This window comes from Capricornis sumatraensis, chromosome 14 (assembly GCF_032405125.1).
Source record: "Capricornis sumatraensis isolate serow.1 chromosome 14, serow.2, whole genome shotgun sequence".
NCBI lineage: Eukaryota > Metazoa > Chordata > Mammalia > Artiodactyla > Bovidae > Capricornis > Capricornis sumatraensis.
The window spans coordinates 15,165,718-15,187,147 of record NC_091082.1 but is presented as its reverse complement, the minus strand read 5'-3'; the positions used below and the strand labels follow the sequence as shown (position 1 = coordinate 15,187,147).

Sequence of the window (21,430 nt, the reverse complement as noted above, 5' to 3'; positions counted from 1 at the left end):
GCATGCTGCTGCTGCTAAGTTGCTTCAGTCGTGTCTGACTCTGTGCGACCCCATAGACGGCAGCCCACCAGGCTCAGCCGTTCCTGGGATTCTCCAGGCAAGAACACTGGAGTGGGTCGCCATTGCCTTCTCCAATGCATAAAAGTGAAAAGGGAAAGTGAAGTCGTTCAGTCGTGTCTGACTCTTCACGACCCCATGGACTGCGGCCTACCAGGCTCCCCCGTCCATGGGATTTTCCAGGCAAGAGTACTGGAGTGGGTTGTCATTGCCTTCTCCTAACCTGCATGCTGGTTGTCAGCAAATGAGAAAAACCATATTTCAAAGTTCTGAGTATCGTATATAGGGATATTAAATAGATCCCTTTGTCTGTTAATATGATTTCTTACATCTTATATTAGGCATGAAGGGGCTCAGACTATCTATAAATGTCAAATGAAGAGGGCTGAAGCCCAAGCCCGCACTATGTGCTAGCTTAGAATTCATTTAGGAAAAATCTGATATTCCCAATGGCAAATATCTGACTAAACTTAATTATAGAGAAATGGTACTGTGCTGGGTGAAACAGAGGTAACTTGTTCTGTGTACAGAAATGCCATCAAAACATGTCTTTTTTCTTCTGGGAATCTTGCACCCCAGAGCCCCACTGGGGGCTGAGGCTTTGTGCTGCTGTATCGCCCTCTAAACATAGGCCGGGATGAGGTTTTCACCAAAAGCTCTTCCTTTACTCACTTTCCCTCTTCTAAGAGCTCACTGAGGTCTCTTCTTTCCCATTGATGAAAGCTGGTGATTTTTATTTACTAGCTGTCATTTCGGTGGAGCAGATGATGAAGAGCAGATGAAGGCATTTGGATCATAAACTACTTTGAACCAGGGGCCTCAATGAATCATCTTTAGTGCATTTTATTTAACTAATGTTTATTGGGCATTCATGCTATGAAACATAAGGCATGAATGAAACATGTTCTCTACCTTAAATGAAATTATGCCCTATCAAGTAGGAAAAAATAAAAAGACCTTAATACATACTCTGGCAGAATATCCTAACATTCTACATGAACTCATAGAAAGGAGACACCACATTAAATTGGGAAGCTTAAAAATATTCACAAGGAGATAGAATATTTGAATTTCAGGAAAATCCTCTAGGAAAGCAGAAGAAAAAAATTCAAGGCAGAAGGAACAACATTTAAAAAGATGTAGAAGGCGGAAACCATGAAGTATATTTAGGATCATGTTATTTGGAGAACATGATACATAGAATCATGAGAATTAAGGACATAAAAATAAATTTGGATGAGAGAAAAGAGGGTCCTCAATAAATAAAATGAACATACTTAAATCTAATTTGATAACACAGAAGATGAGCTACTAAGGGACTGAGCAGTATCTGTATTTCTCAAATTATGTTTAATAGAATAATGTTCTAGTTGATCTTTCAATAGGCGGAAAACCATTTCTCAGGTAACCAAACAGATTTTGGATACACCTAATAAAATGCATTTCTGTGCAGATTTTCAGTGCAGGTTAATCTCTATAAAAGAAAAATGAGTAATCTTCAGATATATAATTCAAACCTCCAGTTGGGGTGTGTGTGTGTGTGTGTGTGTGTGTGTGTGAGACAGTGCATGAGTGTGTGTGTGTGTGTGTGACAGTGCGTGAGAGTGTGTGTGTGTGTGTGTGACAGTGCGTGAGTGTGTGTGTGTGTGTGTTCTTGTCATGGGAGAGATGAAGAAATGCTCACCAGGAACCACAGACAATCCTAACTGCCATGATCAAAGAAACTGACTTTTGTGGAACCAGCAGAACTATTTGCTTTCATGCTTTCTCTTTTTTTATCTTCCTGAGCAAGACTAATGAAGTGACAGCCTTTGACCAGGCTTTGCTTTCTTATCATCTCCTCGTTCATTCACCCTACCTCAAAATGAAAAAGTCTCCATCGTCCAAAATTTTCTCAGAACTTCCCAGAAACCAGTGACCTCCAAATTCTGTTTGCTTCTTCTCCATCTTAAGCCATCTGTATTGTTAACACTCCAGTTATTTTTTTGGAAATCCTTGCTCCTTTTTATCCTGTGATGCTACACTATATTTGCTGTCCTTTTCTCCCATCTGTTTCCTATAAGGAGTAATTTCCCAAGGAAAAGTCTTAAGTGATCATTTCTCCCAAATCCCCACCATTTCTCCTTTCAGTTCTGTGGCCCTGAACAACCCTGATCCCTCCTCATGCTTGCATGCTCAATCGCTTCAGTCGTGTCTGACTCTTTCTGAGCCTATGGACTGTAACCCCCTAGGCACCTCTGTCCGTGAGATTCTCCAGGCAAGAACACTGGAGTGAGTTGCCATGCCTTCCTCCAGGGATCTTCCAGACTCAGGGATCGAACTCTTATCTCCTGCATCTCCTGCATTGCAGGTGGATTCTTTACCCACTGAGCCACTTGGGAAGCCCTGATCCCTCCTCAGGAACCAGTAATTCCTACAACCAAAGTTACCTGCATCAAAAAAGCAAAAAGATTCAATCCCAAACTCCTTTCTCCTTCTCCCAAAACCACACATATTATAGTTCTCTCCTGTCCAACCTCAGTGTGTGAAGACATTTTCTTCCTCTTTTCCCCTTGTCTATATCCATATCTAATCAGTGGCCAAGGTTCATTAATACTAACTTTGAAATATTTTTCTTATCAATTCTCTTTCCTTCCCATTGATAAGCATGAAGAGCAAAGAATATTACCTCTTGGATGGGACAAATGAAATAAATATTTTTGTGAAATTAAGTGGAAAGGAAAAGAAAATATTAAATTTTGATAGAGATGGAATATTAAGATGGGTCAGCTGAATATCTATCAACCGTTCTGATAACTTGGCATCTGTTTGCTAAAATCATCACAGTCCATGTTTGACAGTCTACAGTGATATCTGCCCAATGAATAAATTTCTGTTCATCTTTCTAGTATGTTTGCCAAATAAATCAAAATACTACTTTAATTGACAATAAGAAAAGCCACTGCCAAGAGCACTGAACACTCAAATGTAAATGAAGTAAGAGGGGAAAACTGAGAAGGGCTAAAATACAGAGTAAACGTCAATGAATAAAAGGAATACAGTTATTCAAAGTCATCTAAAATTGACCCCATCTAGTTGACTCTCTGATCAACCAGAACAGGAATGAGTATATTAACATCTAAATAAAGAAAATGTAAGATTGTAGGAGCATTAAGGAGCCTTGCGAGATGCACTGGTCTAGGTCGTGGCTAAGTTGATGTGAAAGCCTCCTGCTTAGTCACTCAGTATTTGTGACCCCATGAATTGCTCTCCTGTCAGGTTCCTCTGTCCAGAGGATTTCCCAGACAAGTATATTGGAGTGGGTTGCCTTTTCCTCCTCCAGGAGATCTTCCTGACCCAGGAATCGAACCTGTGACTCGTGAGTCTCCTGCACTGGCAGACAGATTCTTTACCACTGAAGCCACTTGAAGTAATCAGAGAAATGCAAAACAAAACCATACTTAACATATGGTTTCCATCTTTGCCCCATTTCCACGTGCTAGAGGAAAAGAATTAACAAATGTATGAAGGTTAAGTGGGGAAATCTAATTCTAAGGCTGGATTAGGAACTCCATTGTCAGACCTAAGAGAGGACTGTCACTAAATAAGCTGCCCTCTGGCTCTCTAATTCCTGTTTCCTTTGTCTACCTTATTTGCCTCAGAACTCTTAATTATTATCTCCTTAAGTACCTACAATCTACAGGGCATTTAATTTAAAGATATATTTTCAAATTAGACTCTTCTAGATTTTGTATTGTATTTTTTTTTGTGTTTGTTGGATCTAAGTCTTTAGCTTGTGTCTATCAACTATTTTTAGTCAATCACCATTTGTTATAGAATGAACTTTTAATAATATTCCTTCTTTTTTAATGGAGAAATTTGAGTATTACTGTAGGTATTGTCTCAATTAGTGGTTTGATAATCCCTACGTAAAGCATTTCTAGGCAACTCAACATTTCCCCATTATACTACTTAATTTAGCTCCCAAGTTTGCTTTCTTATTATTAAATCAATATATTTGAGATCTCTAATTTCTGCTGATGCTTAAAGGCAAAATTTTAAACATGTTCTGTTAATGAGTGAATCTTCACTATACCTTCAATTAATGCATAACAAATTACTTTAGTCAAACAATATTATTAATAAAATATATTAGATTTTTAAAATTAAGTGATCTATTAGGATGATCATTTATACTGAAGTGATGGTATTTATCTGTTTAAGATAAGCTAGAATATATAAAAGCTCTTACAACTCAATAATCAAAACAATGTGATTAGAAAATGGACAAAGGATCTGAATAGGTTTTTGTTCAAAGGTGATATGAAAATGGTCAATAAGCCCATGAACTAATTTTAACATTATTAGTAATCAGGGAAATGCAAACCAAGACCATAATGAAGCACCAGTTTGCATTCAATAAGAGAGTTATGATGTAAAAAGCAGATAATAACAAGCATTGCTGAGGACACGAAGAAACTGGAGTCATGATAGATTGCTGATGGCAATGTAAGATGATATAATCCCTTCAGAAAGCATTTGGGAAGTTCCTAATTAAAAAGGCTATCATTACTGGTGTGTGTGCTTGCTCAGTCACTTCAGCCATATCCAACTCTTTGTGACTCTATGGGCTGTAGCCCACTGTGCTCCTCTGTCTGTGAGATTTCCCAGGCAAGAACACTGGAGTGGGTTGACATTTCCTCCTCCAGGGGATCTTCCTGAGACCCAGGGATTTAACCCTTGTCTTTTGTGTCTCCTTCGTTTCCTGCAATGGCAGGTGCTTTCTTTACCACCAGCACCACCTAGGAAGACCATGACTCAGCTATTTCATTCCTAGATATAGACCCAAAGAAATTAAACACATGTCCACATAAGAATCTTTACATTCATATTAAGAACAGCCTTATCCATCATGCTGGAAACAACTCAAGTACCCATCAGTTGATGAATAGAAAAGTAAAAAGAAATATATCCATACAATAGAAAACTACTCAGTTTAAAGAGGAACGAAGTAATGACGCATGTTACAATATGGATGAACCTTAAAAACATTATGGCAAGTGAGAGAATCAAGTCCAAAAACAGCATACACTGCATGATTCCATTCATATCCATCCATTGCAATATGCATCCATTGTAATATTCTATCCATTGCAATATGCAATGTCCAGAAAAGAAAAATCTATAGAGATAGGGTAAAGTTTGTGTTTGCCTATAGTTGAAAGAGTTTGGATTCAATGTGGGCTACCGCAAAAATGTAGAGAATTTATGAGATAATGAAAATATTAGGATTTAGCAGTGATAGTTGCACAATTCTATGACTATACTGAAAACTACAAAATCATATACCTTAGCAGGTAAATTATATGGTATATGAATTATATCTCAATAAAGCTGCTACAAAGAAAGTACTTTTGGTGGATTAAAGCACTTATTGTGTCATTTAATTGGGGAATGATTTTGCAGGTCAATCTTACTTATAGGAAATCCTTACTTATGTAGTAATGTTTTCAAGATCACCACTTTCTTTTTTAATATGACAAAATTCATTAGAGTATATTAGGAAAAGTCCTATTTGAGGCGATGCTGAAATTCTTTTAAAATTTATATGAAGTGCAGTGTTCACCAGGCACTACTGTGTGCCAATAAATAATATTTACTAGGAGCTGGAAAATGTTATTTAACCATTCTATAAATACTAATGTGTGTTACTGTTGAAGGGCTTCATTTGATCATTTGTGCAAGAATGAAGCTGACTAAATTCTCAGCTCTACAGCTGTACGAATCTGTGACAAAGATGGATGACAAAATAATGAAGCCATGTGGTAAGTTCTATGAATATTCAACTAGTTGGTGACAAAGTTTTCAGTATTTTATTTAATTCCATCAAAATGTTGAGTAAGTCCATCCAAGAAAAACAATTTCATTTGTGGTCCTGTTACATTTTTCTCTGTTGCACATCTTAAAGGCTTATCAATGTATAGAATAGAAATAGTTATATTCAGAACTTTGAGAAAATTGCTTCTGGGAAGCTCTTTCTGTCTCTATAGAGCAGAGACATAATTAGAGAGAAAAGAGGTAAATTTACTTAAAAATACCAGAGGGAATATACTATTTTTCAATTTTCAATTTCCTCCAAGCAGTACTAAATCCTAGAAAAGAATTTCCTTTTCCTTGATTTATTTGATTTGGCATTTCACTTAAACAACTATCAATTAACTCACTAAATTTAAATGATTATAACTGCAAGCACCACTGTGGAATTTACTTAGAAAATCAAATATTTTGTCTAAAATATCAAGTAAGGAATATGAAAAGTATGAAATGTGGTGCAACATTTATCTCTTTAAATAAGAGCAGTGACTATATTCGCTGACTGCATTTTACTTGATAATGCAAGTCAAAAACAACGTCTATGGTTTAGGAAACTCTATTAAAATAAACAAGTAGAGAAAAATGTTCTGAGGATATAATTTCCTCAATACCCTGAAATTCATTAAATAATTTCTTTTATACTACATTAGCTAATTTTATCAACTACTTTGTTCTCATTCTATAATAATTATAAAATTTTAATTTTGAGCTCATTTGGGTACAGACAGCTTTCAGATAAAAACTTACCTCAGAAACAGTAAAAGAATGACTTTAAGACCTTTCAATAGTGACTGCTGTCATCCTGTTTTTCAAGATTTTATTTGCTAAGCATTAATTTTGAAAGTAGAAACAATACCCTAATTCCAGGCCTAACTAATGATTTAGGCATATAATTTAGGATAAAACAAATCGTCTCTCGATTAGTTAGAAAAGACAGCAAATCACTGTCAATACCCTCTTTGTCTTGGACTCTGTAATAGGTCAGTATTTGTCTGTCTACCCTCTGTCTACCAAATGAAGATAACTCACACAAATGCAATGAAAGGTACATATCTAGCTGTATACTTAGGCTTACTGTATTTCTAAATCACATAACTACACGTATATAATTCTTTTCTATACTTTACAATGCATTATCTTAAAGAAGAAATATACTTACTGCCCTCTAGAGGTATGAACCAGTAGTGTAATAAGTGTAGATGTTGCTGGGCATATACAGTTTAAAGCTAACATGGCGTATTTAAACTCTTCTTCACAAACAACATGATCTGTTTGAAATAAAATAGGTAAATTAGAATAATTTACCTTGGGATAGTAGTATTTTAAAGTAACACATAAAACAGAGAATAAAATTACAAAAGCTTCCATATAAATACACTTGCTTCAGAGATGTTTTTACATGTGCACATTTATCTCCAGGAAAAATGTTTCATAAGAGAGAGTACTAGACTGTGAGGTAAGTTACTGAGGTACACTGGGGTTCTAACCCCAGATATGTCTTTAATAAAACTGACAGCCTTTGGCAAGAAGTTTTTTTCCTGTGCCTTATCCGTAAAAAAAGGTAAGAAGTTGGTAGGTGTGAGGTACAGCCTGTATAGTAAATTGAAGACTATACACAGTCTCCTTTACTTCTGATAATTCTACGGTATGAAATATAATAGTGCTGATTTATAACATGATTTATTTATCAAATCCATAGTCGCATAACATAAAAACTTAGAATTACTTATTAAAAAATGTGGTAGATAATATTTGCACAACATATAAGTAATAATTTGTACAATCAAAACAACTACAATTATCAATAAAAATTAATCCTGATATAAATATAAATTTAAATTATACATTAACCTTAGGATCTAAGGTCATAAATTCAGAAGATGATAGAGTCCAGTTAGAAATGATAATAAATGGCATAAAAAGAAATTCAATGACATGAAAACAATAGAGTGCTAGAAATGATGACACATGGTGGGGGGGAGTGAAGGTCATGTTAAAAGGAATAATGCCATTCAGCCCAAGTAAATTGTTTTCATGCAGGAATGAGGGCCCAGATGCCACATGCTCAACTTTCCACAGAAATAACATTTTAGAGAAGCAATTAACGTTTGGGGGAAAAAAAGAGCTGTTTATTTGGGGGGAAAAAACCTTCCCTTCCAAGTGAACTGCTGTAGCTGATATTGGAAATAAAGACTGCTTAAAGTTCTAAGAAAATAAATATTCTTAGGCAGTAAATAGCAGTTTTAGCTAATGAAGAAATGGGTTGAATTTGTGAGTCTGATCTATGAAATGAAAACATACACTATACAATTTATGACGAAACAAGATTACTTGGGAAGTGATTCATCAAATGTTCCAGACAGATATATAATAACCTTACACTTGTTTGCATAACATCAGTGAGCATATGAAAGAGCCCATTATTTTTCTTTTTCCTTCATTTCCTTAATTCATTTTCTTTTACATTTTATGGAAAAAATTATAAGCTATGGTTATACATCAGGATTTACTCTTTAAAAAACTCAAGAATCTAACAATGCTTCTTTTTTTTTTCTGCTTAATACTGACAAGTATTATAACAATAAGCTATAAGAAAAATCTCCAAAATATATAACCATGACTTAATAGTTTATAAGAGGACAGTAGGTTCTAAGTCCTATTTTGAATTTAGAAAAGTATTCAAAATATCTGCAAAGGAACAGTGACTTAAACTGCTATTTTAATATTTCTCAAATAATTTTTAAGTATATAATGCCCAACCTATGAAAATAAAGTTACAAAAATGCTAAATGAAGAATAATTTTACTTTAGAACCATATGATAGCCAAACACATAGGGTCTATAAATTTTAAACCAAGAATTGAACGCATGATTGAAGAAAAGTATGTATATCTATTATGACATGAGATAAGAATATTTAAAAATCCACTATCAGAAAATTTGGAAGGTATGATTACCACATATGCAATACCAAAGAATGCTCAAACAACCACACAATTAAACTCATCTCACACGCTAGTAAAGTAACGCTCAAAATTTTCCAAGCCAGGTTTCAGCAATATGTGAACTGTGAACTTCCAGATGTTCAGCTGGTTTTAGAAAAGGCAGAGGAACCAGAGATCAATTGCCAACATCTGATGGATTATCAAAAAAGCAAGAGAGTTCCTAAAAAATATCTATTTCTGCTTTATTGACTATGCCAAAGACTTTGACTATGTAGATCACAATAAACTGTGGAAAATTCTAAAAGAGATAAGAATACCAGACCACCTGCCTGCCTTTTGAGAAACCTGTATGCAGGTCAGGAAGCAATAGTTAGAACTGAACATGGAACAACAGACTGGTTCCAAATAGGAAAAGGAGTACGTAAAGGCTGTATATTGTCACCCTGCTTATTTAACTTCTATGCAGGGTACATCATGAGAAATGCTGGGCTGGAGGAAGCACAAGCTGGAATCAAGATTGCTGGGAGAAATATCAATAACCTCAGATATGCAGATGACATCACCCTTATGGCAGAAAGTGAAGAAGAACTAAAGAGCTCCTTGATGAAAGTGAAAGAGGAGAGTGAGAGAGTTGGCTTAAAGCTCAACATTCAGAAAACAGATCTTGGCATACGGTATCGTTACTTCATCGCAAATAGATGGGGAAACAGTGGCTGACTTTATTTTTCTGGGCTGCAAAATCACTGCAGATGGTGACTGCAGCCATGAAATTAAAAGATGCTTACTCCTTGGAAGGAAAGTTATGACCAACCTAGACAGACTTTGCCAACAAATATCCATCTAGTCAAGACTATGGTTTTTCCAGTAGTCATGTATGGATGTGAGAGTTGGACTCTAAAGAAAGCTGAGCGCCAAAGAATTGTTGCTTTTGAACTGTGGTGTTGGAGAAGACTCTTGAGAGTCCTTTGGACTGCAAGGAGATCCAACCAGTCCATCCTAGAGGAGATCAGTCCTGGGTATTCACTGGAAAGACTGATGTTGAAGCTGAAACTCCAATACTTCAGCCACCTGATAAGAAGAGCTGACTCATTTGAAAAAACACTGATGCTGGGAAAGATTGAGGGCAGGAGGAGAAGGGGATGACAGAGGATGAGACAGTTGGATGACATCACTGACTCAATGGGTTCGGGTAGATTCTGGCAGTTGGTGATGGACAGGGAGGCCTGGTTTGCTGCGGTGCATGGGATCACAAAGAGTCAGACACGACTGAGCGACTGAACTGAGCTGAACTGAATACCATATGCAAATATTAACTTTCCCTTGGCTTAATGTACAAACTATATTTCTTCTAGCAGGGGACCATGAGAAAATGTGGTAGTTATATGATAGTTTGAAAATATTCCATCTTATTTTCCTTCAGTGCTAAAAAATAAAAATTGGGTCCCCTTCCTTCCATTTGCCTCAATTAATGTGTGTATCTCTGATTGGTTGGAAATGGCTGAAGTACAATCATGTTGCACCGGCTAATGTTTCAAAAACTATAATCAGTTCAGATCAGTTCAGTCGCTCAGTCATGTCCGACTCTTTGTGACCCCATGAATCGCAGCATGCCAGGCCTCCCTGTCCATTACCAACTCCCGGAGTTCACTCAGACTCATGTCCATCGAGTCAGTGATGCCGTCCAGCCATCTTATCCTCTGTTGTCCCCTTCTTCTCCTGCCCCTAATCCTTCCCAGCATCAAAGTCTTTTCCAATGAGTCAACTCTTCGCATGAGGTGGCCAAAGTACTGGAGTTTCAGCTTTAGCATCATTCCCTTCAAAGAAATCCCAGGGCTGATCTCCTTCAGAATGGACTGGTTGGATCTCCTTGCAGTCCAAGGGACTCTCAAGAGTCTTCTCCAACACCACAGTTCAAAAGCATCAATTCTTCGGTGCTCAGCTTTCTTCACAGTTCAACTCTCACATCCATACATGACCACTGGAAAGACCATAGCCTTGACTAGACAGACCTTTGTTGGCAAAGTAATGTCTCTGGTTTTCAACATGCTAACTAGGTTGGTCATAACTTTTCTTCCAAGGAGTAAGCATCTTTTAATTTCATGGCTGCAGTCACCATCTGCAGTGATTTTGGAGCCCCCCAAAATAAAGTCTGACACTGTTTCCACTGATTCCCCATCTATTTCCCATGAAGTGATGGGACCAGATGCCATGATCTTCGTTTTCTGAATGTTGAGCTTTAAGCCAGCTTTTTCACTCTCCACTTTCACTTTCATCAAGAGGCTTTTTAGTTCCTCTTCACTTTCTGGCAGAAGGGTGGTGTCATCTGCATATCTGATGTTATTGATATTTCTCCTGGCAATCTTGATTCCAGCTTGTGTTTCTTCCGGCCCAGCATTTCTCATGATGTACTCTGCATAGAAGTTAAATAAGCAGGGTGACAATATACAGCCTTGACGTACTCCTTTTTCTATTTGGAACCAGTCTGTTGTTCCATGTTCAGTTCTAAGTGTTACTTCCTGACCTGCATAAAAACTATAACAATCAGTGGGAAATAGAAGAGAAAAAGTAGCTTTAGGCATCATTTTTATATCTGTATATGCTTTTTTTTCTACAGGTAGTAATGTTTTTACAGTGTCTATTAACCCATCAAGAATGTACACATTTCTGGAGGCAATTTTCCACATGGATACAAAGTTTTGAAAAATTTTAGTAAATACTGAATTATTTAGGAAGACAGTTACTGTATAAACTAAGAGAAAGTTTATTTTGTTGATACTATATGTGAGTCATTAATAGAAATTTAAGATCTTATCATTAATGTTGTAGCAGGCATATATGTATTGGTGCAAGCATCTGTTTTGTGTTGTCTTTTTTTTGGTTATTCATATCTAGGCATTTACAATGTTGAGATATATGTTTAGTTACTATTAATTATTTCTCTTCTGTTCCTCCTTCATATTATAAATTGCATATTCTACTAATTATTTAAAGTGTATTCATATAGATATTTACATTTACTCAGAATTTTGTTCCAGACTAGTTAAGGAAGTGTGACAAAATATTTATCACACAAAAGAGGTATTGGATCAGATAGGTTGAAAGCAATCATCTTAGATTAATGAGTTAATATATAATCTTGGGATTCCTTGTTAGATAAAACGAAAAATCAGTATTCTTTATAAAGAAAACATACATTTCACCAATAAGGATGACTGACACATGAAAAGGAATACTATGGCATAATAGTCTTCATTTACACAAATTAAGAAAGGTGAGACTCAGTCTTCAAATCAAAATTGAATTTACTCTAGATGTCTCCTCTCAGGCCCAAATCCATCCCTCTTCCTCAAACATTTATACTCACTTTTATTTCCTAACTTGAATACAAAAGCAGAATATTCTTTCATCTTATTTTGCCCCTCATTTCCCAATGTCATATGACTGCAAAGGTTTATGGATGGTACCATTCCAGTCCTCTGTCTCTTTCTCACTCGCCTCCCTCCATTCCCACTCTTAACTACTTATTGCAGGTTGGCGTTGGAGAAGACTCTTGAGAGTCCCTTGGACTGTAAGGAGATCCAATCAGTCCATTCTGAAGGAGATCAACCCTGGGATTTATTTGGAAGGAATGATGCTAAAGCTGAAACTCCAGTACTTTGGCCACCTCATGGGAAGAGTTGACTCTTTGGAAAGGACTTTGATGCCTGGAAGGATTGGGGGCAGGAGAAGAAGGGGACGACCGAGGATGAGATGGCTGGATGGCATCACTGACTCGATGAATGCGAGTCTGAGTGAACTCCGGGAGTTGGTGATGGACAGGGAGGCCTGGCGTGCTGCGATTCATGGGGTCGCAAAGAGTCGGACACGACTGAGCGACTGAACTGAACTGAACTGAACTGATCCTTATCCATTCTCTTAAGGGTCAGATATCAGCTTCTAGAATTAAAATTTATTTTTTCAAATTTTAGAAACAATATGCTTCATCTTGCAAACCCTGTGCACTAGATGTAGGGAGCAACGTATGCAAAAACACTATTGTTTTTGTAGTTAAATGTGTGAATACTTTTACTAATTTGAAAAAAAATGAAGTTCAGTACAGGGTTTACTAGCAAATAACTTCAGGTCAGATTTTACCACTAACAGAAATATTAAAATATTTTCTTTTCTCAGAATTTTCTGGATGAGGGATCCCAAATCAGCTAAAGGGATCATGGACCTTTATTTAAACACTAATAATCTCTCACTTGGGCTAATAAAACAGCTTCCTAAATGCTTGTCCTGTTTTGAAACTTTTTAGCGTCCCACTTATCACCCTTCTAAGACTGTGTGGGCAAATATAATAGCCTCAGTCATGAATGAACAAATGATATTTACAGCAATATGGATGGATTTAGAGATAATTGTATTAAGTGAAGGAAGCCAGACAGAGAAACACACATATCATATGATATTGCTAATGTACAGAATCTAAAGAAAAAACACACAAAAGAACTTATATATGAAATAGAAGTAGATCCACAAACATAAAAATAACAAATGTATGATTATCAATGGGGAAAGCAGAGAGAGATAAATTAGGAGTCTGGGATTAACCTACACATTACTATATACACAATAGATAACCAACAATGACCTACTGTATAGCATAGGGAACTATACTCAATATTTTGTAATAACCTATAAGGAAAAATAAAATATATATGTATGAAAAAATATATATATATGTATGGAGAGAGTTAATTCTTGGGTAGGTTGATAAGGAGTCTGGGGCCCTTGAGGAGAAAAGGACAAACATTTTTTTCTACATTCCTTGGTCATAGTCACATAAAACTTTCTTTTTTTTTCTTTAAGCCCAGAGCTAATGATATACAACAAAAGAACTCATCTTCCTCAAAGGTATGTTTTACCTTAAACTCCTTATGGATGATTATATCACAACAATGTATCCTGCTCAAAGACATGTTTCTCCTTAAAAAATCTGACTAATCCTGTTATCTTAAAATGTATACTGTGGGAGTGTCTGGTAAGATCTTTACATTCTTGAGATGTTCTTTCAATTTATTGTTAATAACCAGCTGAGAAAGTATACAGCTCCTTTGCTAAGACGAGTGACAGGGGACTCTCCAACCCCCTTCTGATGTCTATGTCAGAAGCTTTCTCTGTCCCTTTTTCACTCTAATGAAACTTCTGTCACATGAAGTTCTGAGCGTCTGAAGCCTCCCCCCCCGGTCCTGAAGCGAAATTCTCTTCTTCAGAGATCACGACTCCAACATTGTCCACCATAACTATCAGTATGTGTACCTGACTCAGGCTTCCTTAGTAGCTCAGCTGGTAAAGAATCTGCCTGCAAACAGGAGACCCTGGTTCAATTCCTGGCTTGGGAAGACCCCCTGGAGAAGGGATAGGCTACCCACTCTGGTATTCTTGAGCTTCCCTGGTGGCTCAGCTGGTAAAGAATCTGCCTGCAGTGCAGGAGACCTGGGTTTGGAAGGTCCCTGCATCCGGAAGATCCCCTAGAGGAGGTCATGGCAACCCACTCCAGTATTCTTGACTGAAGAATCCTCCTGGGCAGAGGAGCCTGGTGGGCTATACAGTCCACAGGGTCACAAAGAGCTGGATACGACTGAGTGACGAAGCACACAGCACTGATTTACATGGCTGTACACCTGAAAGTAATACAACACTGTGTATCAACTATACTTCAATAAAATAATTAAATAATTAGGTAAATTAAAAATGAAACTGTGCTGGCCAATACAGTTGCCTTGGCCACATGTGGCTATTTAAGTTTAAATAACCTAAAACTAAACACAAATGAAAGTTCGAAAACAATAAAGTTCTCAGTAACACTTGACTACTGGCTAGGTATTCAGTTCAGTTCAGTTCATTTCAGTCGCTCAGTCGTGTGAGACTCTTTGCGACCCCATGAACCGCAGCACGCCAGGCCTCCCTGTCCATCACCAGCTCTCGGAGTTTACCCAAATTCATGTTCATTGAGTCGGTGAAGCCATCTAACCATCTCATCCTCTGTCGTCCCCTTCTCCTCCTGCCTTCAATCTTTCCCAACATCAGGGTCTTTTCAAATGAATCAGCTCCTCGCATCAGGTGGCAAAAATACTGGAGTTACAAGGCAAATATACATTATTATCAATAGCTAGAGAGTGCTCTTTAATCTGCCAAATGGATTAATGACCTTTCATAAATCTGAAAGCTTTATAGGATATATTTCCAATTCCTTAAAATGTCATTCCTAGACTGTCAGAATTTGGGTAATCTTATTAATACGTTATTCTTTCCATGACCCTGCTCAGTCACATTGCTGCTAAAATTGTTCATATATAATAACAGGAGAGAAGGTAGAACATATGGGAGTTCTACCTTCAGACTGGTGAGTATGTGCGTAGGCAGAAGTTTATGAAAACTTTGTTTTTCTTCCTATGGTCCTACTTTCTTAGTGAAGTAGGTTGGAATGTTGATAGGCAAGAGGTTGGAGGTAAGAAGAGAAAACATGGCAAAGCTGTTTAAGAGAGGGTAAAAAGAAACAGATTTAGGAAACAGAATGACTGTTTGGCACCTGCTAGACCCCTAAAAATTAGTGATCATGAATTTAAAGTGGGACTAGCCTATGGGCTGTCTTTTGTTTCGATTCCTCTGGCCACTTAAATGCACGGAAATAAAATCCTAGAAGACAGTTGACACTACGAGTTGATTTTTGACTAACGAGTCAAACTAACAGAGAGTCAACAAACTGAAATGCCAAGGTAGCTGCCATGCCAACCAAGCCAGAGACAGGGATGGGGCAATAAAAGCAAAATAACACAAGTGTACGAAAGTTCTTAGAAAAGAACTTTAAGCACAATCACTGACACATGCAAAGGACTAGAGGAAATCTGTTCCAATTTCAACATTCTCTGTAATCACTGAAAATAGTGAACAAGAATCTATGCTTAGGAACAGACAAGTTATTCTGTGCAGCAGGATGGTCTCTAGTCAAAAAATTTCCTGCAAGGTCTTTGCAATTCATGTCCCACAGGATAATCACCATTGCCATGGACCAATGTCTGCCATGTGTCTCCCTTTCATTTTCCAAAAGCTAATATTTTATTACACTTATCTTGCCCCACTAGTATATATGCAAATGGGGTGGCAGTGAAGGTACCTAACTCATTTATTGGTTTGTTGTTGCCAGGCCATTAGGGTCCACAGCTAGAAATGACTTTGCATTATCGAGATATCCTGGATTTGGAGCTAGATTCAACAACTGAAGCAACTTTGGTGTGTTTTTCATAATAATGGATGAGTATCTTTCCTGGTGGCTCAGATGGGAAATAACGCTCCTCTTGCAATGCAGCAGACCCAGGTTTGATCCCTGGGTTGGGAAGATCCCTTAGAGAAGGGAATGGCCACCCTCTCTAGTATTCTTGGCTGGAGAATCCCAGGGGTAGAGGAGCCTAGTAGGCTAGAGTCCATGGGGTCACAAAAGAGTTGGACATGTCTGAGCAACTAGTACTGAACACATTTATCTTATTGTATAGAAAAAATACTGTACCTGGATACGTGGGTGGACAAAAAGATTTGAACTGTGGCTGAAACTACTATCATCTATATTCATTCTCTCCTTGTTCCTTAGTAAGAGGCCCTCCTTTTCCTGTACATATCCCCAAGTTTTAGCTGGGTGGGTGGCTCCCCAGGGGGCAACGGCATGTATCGGCTCCTCAGTTAAACACGGTTACTAGACCAAGTTTTGTAAACTTCTGGGTTAATACTTGGCAGACAAATCCAGTTTTGTCTAAATTCGTTCCCTCTCACTGGTGAGGCCACGTATGTGGCCAGTTTTGACTATGCAGACAACATTCACTCCTTAGCAGAGATCAAATCTGTCCATGTTTTCTAATTCTCTTCCCTTGTTGAAGAAAACATTTCCTCATTTGAAATTACATATATTCCATCTTGTGTTTCCTTCTTGTCCTTGTAAAGTTTCTGTTTGTTTTGACTCAGCTTTCTCTCTTGTTGCTTGTTCTTCGAGCATAAGTGCTTGGGATCCCGTGGGGTCACCACCGAGTGTGTCAGGCCCTGAACAAGGTCCTGTTCCCTCAAAGCCTCACTTGCCTCATCTTTGACAATGTAAATAGTAGTAGTATTTACCTCATGGGATTTTCTGAGGGAAAGAGTAGATAACGAGAACAAAATGCTGACCAGAATGCTACACAGATGATGGTGATCATCCTCATTTAGATCACTGGAAAAAGTGAAAAGTGAAAATGAAGTCGCTTAGTCATGTCTCACTCTGTGGCACCATGGACTGTAGCCCACCAGGCTCCTCCATCCACGGAATTTTCCAAGCAAGAGTACTGGAGTGGGTTGCCATTTCCTTCCCCAGGGGATCTTCCTGACCCAGGGATCACTTAGGTGATGCTAAATGTTTATCATCACAATTCGGCATTACTAAAAATGAAATTTCCATAAGCCATCTTGAAATAATGTCAATAACACAGTTTAAAATCTTAAGGAGTAAAAGGATATAACTCCACTGATACAAAAGCAGACTATGGAGTATTACTCAGCCGTTAAAAAGAATTCATTTGAATCAGTTCTGATGAGATGGATGAAACTGGAGCCGATTATACAAAGTGAAGTAAGCCAGAAAGAAAAACACCAATACAGTATACTAACACATATATATGGAATTTAGAAAGATGGCAATGACGACCCTGTATGCAAGACAGGAAAAAAGACACAGCTGTGTATAAAGGACTTTTGGACTCAGAGGGAGAGGGAGAGGGTGGGATGATTTTGGAGAATGGCATTCTGTCATGTATACTATCATGTAAGAATTGAATCGCCAGTACATGTCTGACGCAGGATACAGCTTGCTTGGGGTTGGTGCATGGGGATGACCCACTGAGATGTTATGGGGAGGGAGGGGAGGGGGGTTCATGTTTGGGAACACATGTAAGAATTAAAGATTTTAAAATTTAAAAAAAAAAAAATTAAAAAAAAAAGCTAAAAAATAAAATAAAATAAAGTGAAAAGTAGAAAAAAAAAAAGTGTAACAACACGACTCAAACTGTTAATAGTAGCCATCTTAAGGAATGGGAAACAGTTTTCAAGGACTGTGATTTTTAAAACAGCAGGATTATGTGAGATCCGTGGCTTCTATTTTACTGCTACATTTATCATTTTTGATTTAAAAGCTTTTCAGATAAGCAACTATAATTAGTTATAAAGTCATCAATAGATATGATCAAATCTATTTTGATCTATTTCGACAGAAAGTCGATTTGTTAATTACATTTTAACAAGTCAGAATATTTTTAAGGTCTGCTTCACAGTATTTTCTGAGCTTGTCTATGATTTAAACTACTGGAAGCTTCTTCTATGCAGTTGCTAGGTAACGGGTCTTTGGAAAGCTGTAAACAGCAAGCGGCCAGTGCAGGAAACCACTCTAGCCCTGGGTTTTGATTTACAGAAATCAAATATCCTTTGGAAAAGAGCTTTCAAAGAGAAACATGAAATGGAGTAAATTTTAAAAATTGAATGTTATTTGTTTTTATTTTACGGGAAAAGAGTTTATTACATAAACCAACTGACCAAATTGTGTTATACATCTCTCACATAACCTTTGCTTATTAGGCTCTGTTTATAAGCATGAGTGGGTTGATTGCCATGAAAATTGCTTCTTCTTCAAGGAGAATAGACAACCTCTAACAATTGAGTTTTATTTTGATATTGTTGATTAAATCAATAAATTACCAGTTGGGGTTTGTGTGTGTGTGTGTGTGTGTATGAGCAGACATCACACTTCTTCCAATTCTAAGACTGTGAACCATTCAACCACTAAATGACTAAGAATAGATTTAAGTAAAGCTTTAAAAGTCATTTACTTTCACAAGATTTAAATATAAGATTCTTATTAAATATACAGAATTCAACTCAGCTTGATGTTGGCAACATTAAAAAAACAGATTTATTTCACTTCAGTAATACTGAGTATAAAACACATTTTTGTGTTTTTCTAATTGCTTGAATCCTTATGCTATGTTAATGCTGTAACTTTTTTAATGTATCACACTAATTAAAAGCTCAAAAGAGGAACCAAGTTTCCTGTATCCTAGAGCAAAACAGTTTTAATTTTATTAACCTCTTTCTCTAAACCATGTCACAAAAACAGCAGTATTAATATTTTTTTTGAAAAATTGCTGACTTCAGAACTCAATTTATTTAGATACTAATGGAAAGCATTTCTCACTAGTTTGTGATAATAATTGATGTCATGAAAATTGAGAGTGAATGATATATTTATTGAATTATCTTAATATTACAATAATAATAATCCCAAATAATATTTCACCTTTTATGCTAAATGATTCATATACATGTATGTATGTGTGTGTGTTATTAAAGCTCACAAAAGCTCTATGATATATATTGTGTTAAACAGTTTTCAGATAAGGAATTAGACGTTCAGAGAGGTAATGTAACTTGCTTAAATCCATATTAAATTCAAACTGCCTATAAAGAACTCTATAAAAACTATACAAGTCTAAAATTGATTAACCAAGTGCATTACAATACGTGAATCTTCTAGGGGTTTTCCTCTCTCCTGAACATTCTTTAAAGCTTACTACTTGGTGCCAGATGGACAAGTGGCTCAAATCACCACTAAGTTGAACTGATGATTGAAAAAATGCAAACACCATGTTCCTCAAACTCCAATCATTTAATGACAGAGTTTGGAAAGAATGTGGCCAAAATTATAGCTGGACTAAAATGATTTGAGTCACTGATTCAAAGAGCTTTTGAAACATCTCTAGAAGACTTATTAGTAGCAAATATACAATGATAAATTTTATAAAGGACAAGAATGCAAGCGCTCTAAGAATTTAAAAAGATACCTTTCTTTTCCTCAAGGAATCAGAAAAAAATCCCCCAAAAAGTGATGTGTACACTAAGATTTTAAGGATAATTAAGAGTCATTAGTTGAAAGGTGAGGAAAGCATGTAGAGTTTCTTAAAAGTTCTCTTAAAACTTCTTTTAATTTTCTTAAAAGTAAATCAGAGAGGTAGGAGGATATTTAAATTTCCATGGAGATAAATTAACAAATAAAGATTTTAAAATGAAGGAGAGAAAAATATCACAAAGTTGCAGACAGGGTACCAGGCAGTGGGATCCAGCAAGATGTCTGTGTGTGTTAGTCGCTCAGTTGTGTGTGATTCTATGCAACCCCCTGGACTGTATCCCACCAGGGTCCTCTGTCCATGGGATTCTCTAGGCAAGAATACTGGAGTGGGTTGCTATGCCCTCCTCCAGGGCATCTTCCCAACCCAGGGATCAATCCTGGGTCTCCCAAGTTGCAGGCAGATTCTTTACCATCTAAGCCACCAGGGAAACCAGCATGGAAATAAGAAAATACTATTGCAACAGGAGAAAAGCAGGAAAGAGTGGGTGAAAAGGAAGTGACACTGGGGAAATATGGTAGCAAAAATCTGAGGAAATCTTTCATGCATTGTTTCCCCCCATCTAGGAATTAAGCGATGAGCTAAAGTTTGAAACTGTAACTGCAAGAGTAAGAGCATGTTTTAATAAGAAAAAAAAAAAGTGCACACTGTGAAGGGCCTGTGAGCTGCAGGACCATGAATTCAGCAATATGAGTCTGACTCACGGTGTGAATTTTGTTTCTAGCGGCGCTTACTCAGCCAAGGAGCAGGAGAAAAGGATCCATCCGTGTAGGATTTTGTTTGTTTGTGTGTATGTTTGCTATTGTCAATCAGGAGCCATCAAAAATCACAACAAAGGGAAACAGTATATTGATATGCAGTTATGACAGACCACAAAGTCCAGGTAGTTTAAAGAGGGCAGGACAAACAAGGAAGGTGAGGCACAAAAGACTCTACACTGATAGGGCATTGGAGCTAGGCTTCTCAGCTAATTGTGATGAAAGACAGATGTCTCTTTTTTTTTTTAGTTTCCAACTTATTGCGGACACATATATGGTTCTATTTTGCATGCACGTTCTTGCCTGGAGAATCCCATGGATGATGAGGTGCCTAGTGGGCTACAGTCTACGTGGTTGCGAAGAGCTGGAGACAACTAAGCAACTAACACACACACACACACACACACACACACACACAGAACTCACGCCATATATGACTCACCTACGAACTCGATATGATCCAAACCAGTCTACTTGCTTTCCAAAGAGCAACACACTGCAATGCATTAGGATGTCACAATGTCAGATTGCTATCAAAGTTTCTACATGCTCAGTCTCAACTGGGTATTTATTTTGTAGTCTAGCAAAAGTCAAGGAGGGCATGACAACCCAATCCACTATTCTTGCCTAGAAAATTCCATGGACAGAGGAGCCTGGGGGGCTACAGTCCACAGGGTCGCAGAGTCAGACACCACTGAAGTGACTGAGCATGCACAAGCTAGTAAAAGTCTATAGACTGAAACTGGCCTTTGGAGCTCACTTTGAGCAGCACTGTGTTAAAAGCTAATTGAAAAGTACTGCATCCCTGAGGCGGAAGAGGGAGGTTTTAGATAGCACTGGATGGCTGAATTAACCAAAC

General features: G+C 37.3%; 1 protein-coding gene across 3 annotated transcripts in view; it reads right to left on the bottom strand.

The window, feature by feature from the left end:
- The window catches only part of KCNT2 (potassium sodium-activated channel subfamily T member 2), a 437,588-nt gene that overhangs the window by 138,524 nt on the left and 277,634 nt on the right, over positions 1 to 21,430 (bottom strand). For all 3 annotated transcript variants that reach the window (XM_068985918.1, XM_068985919.1, XM_068985920.1), the window contains exon 14: positions 7,070 to 7,178. In XM_068985918.1, the coding sequence (XP_068842019.1) occupies positions 7,070 to 7,178 (109 nt within the window). The remainder of the gene's footprint in view (positions 1 to 7,069; positions 7,179 to 21,430) is intronic.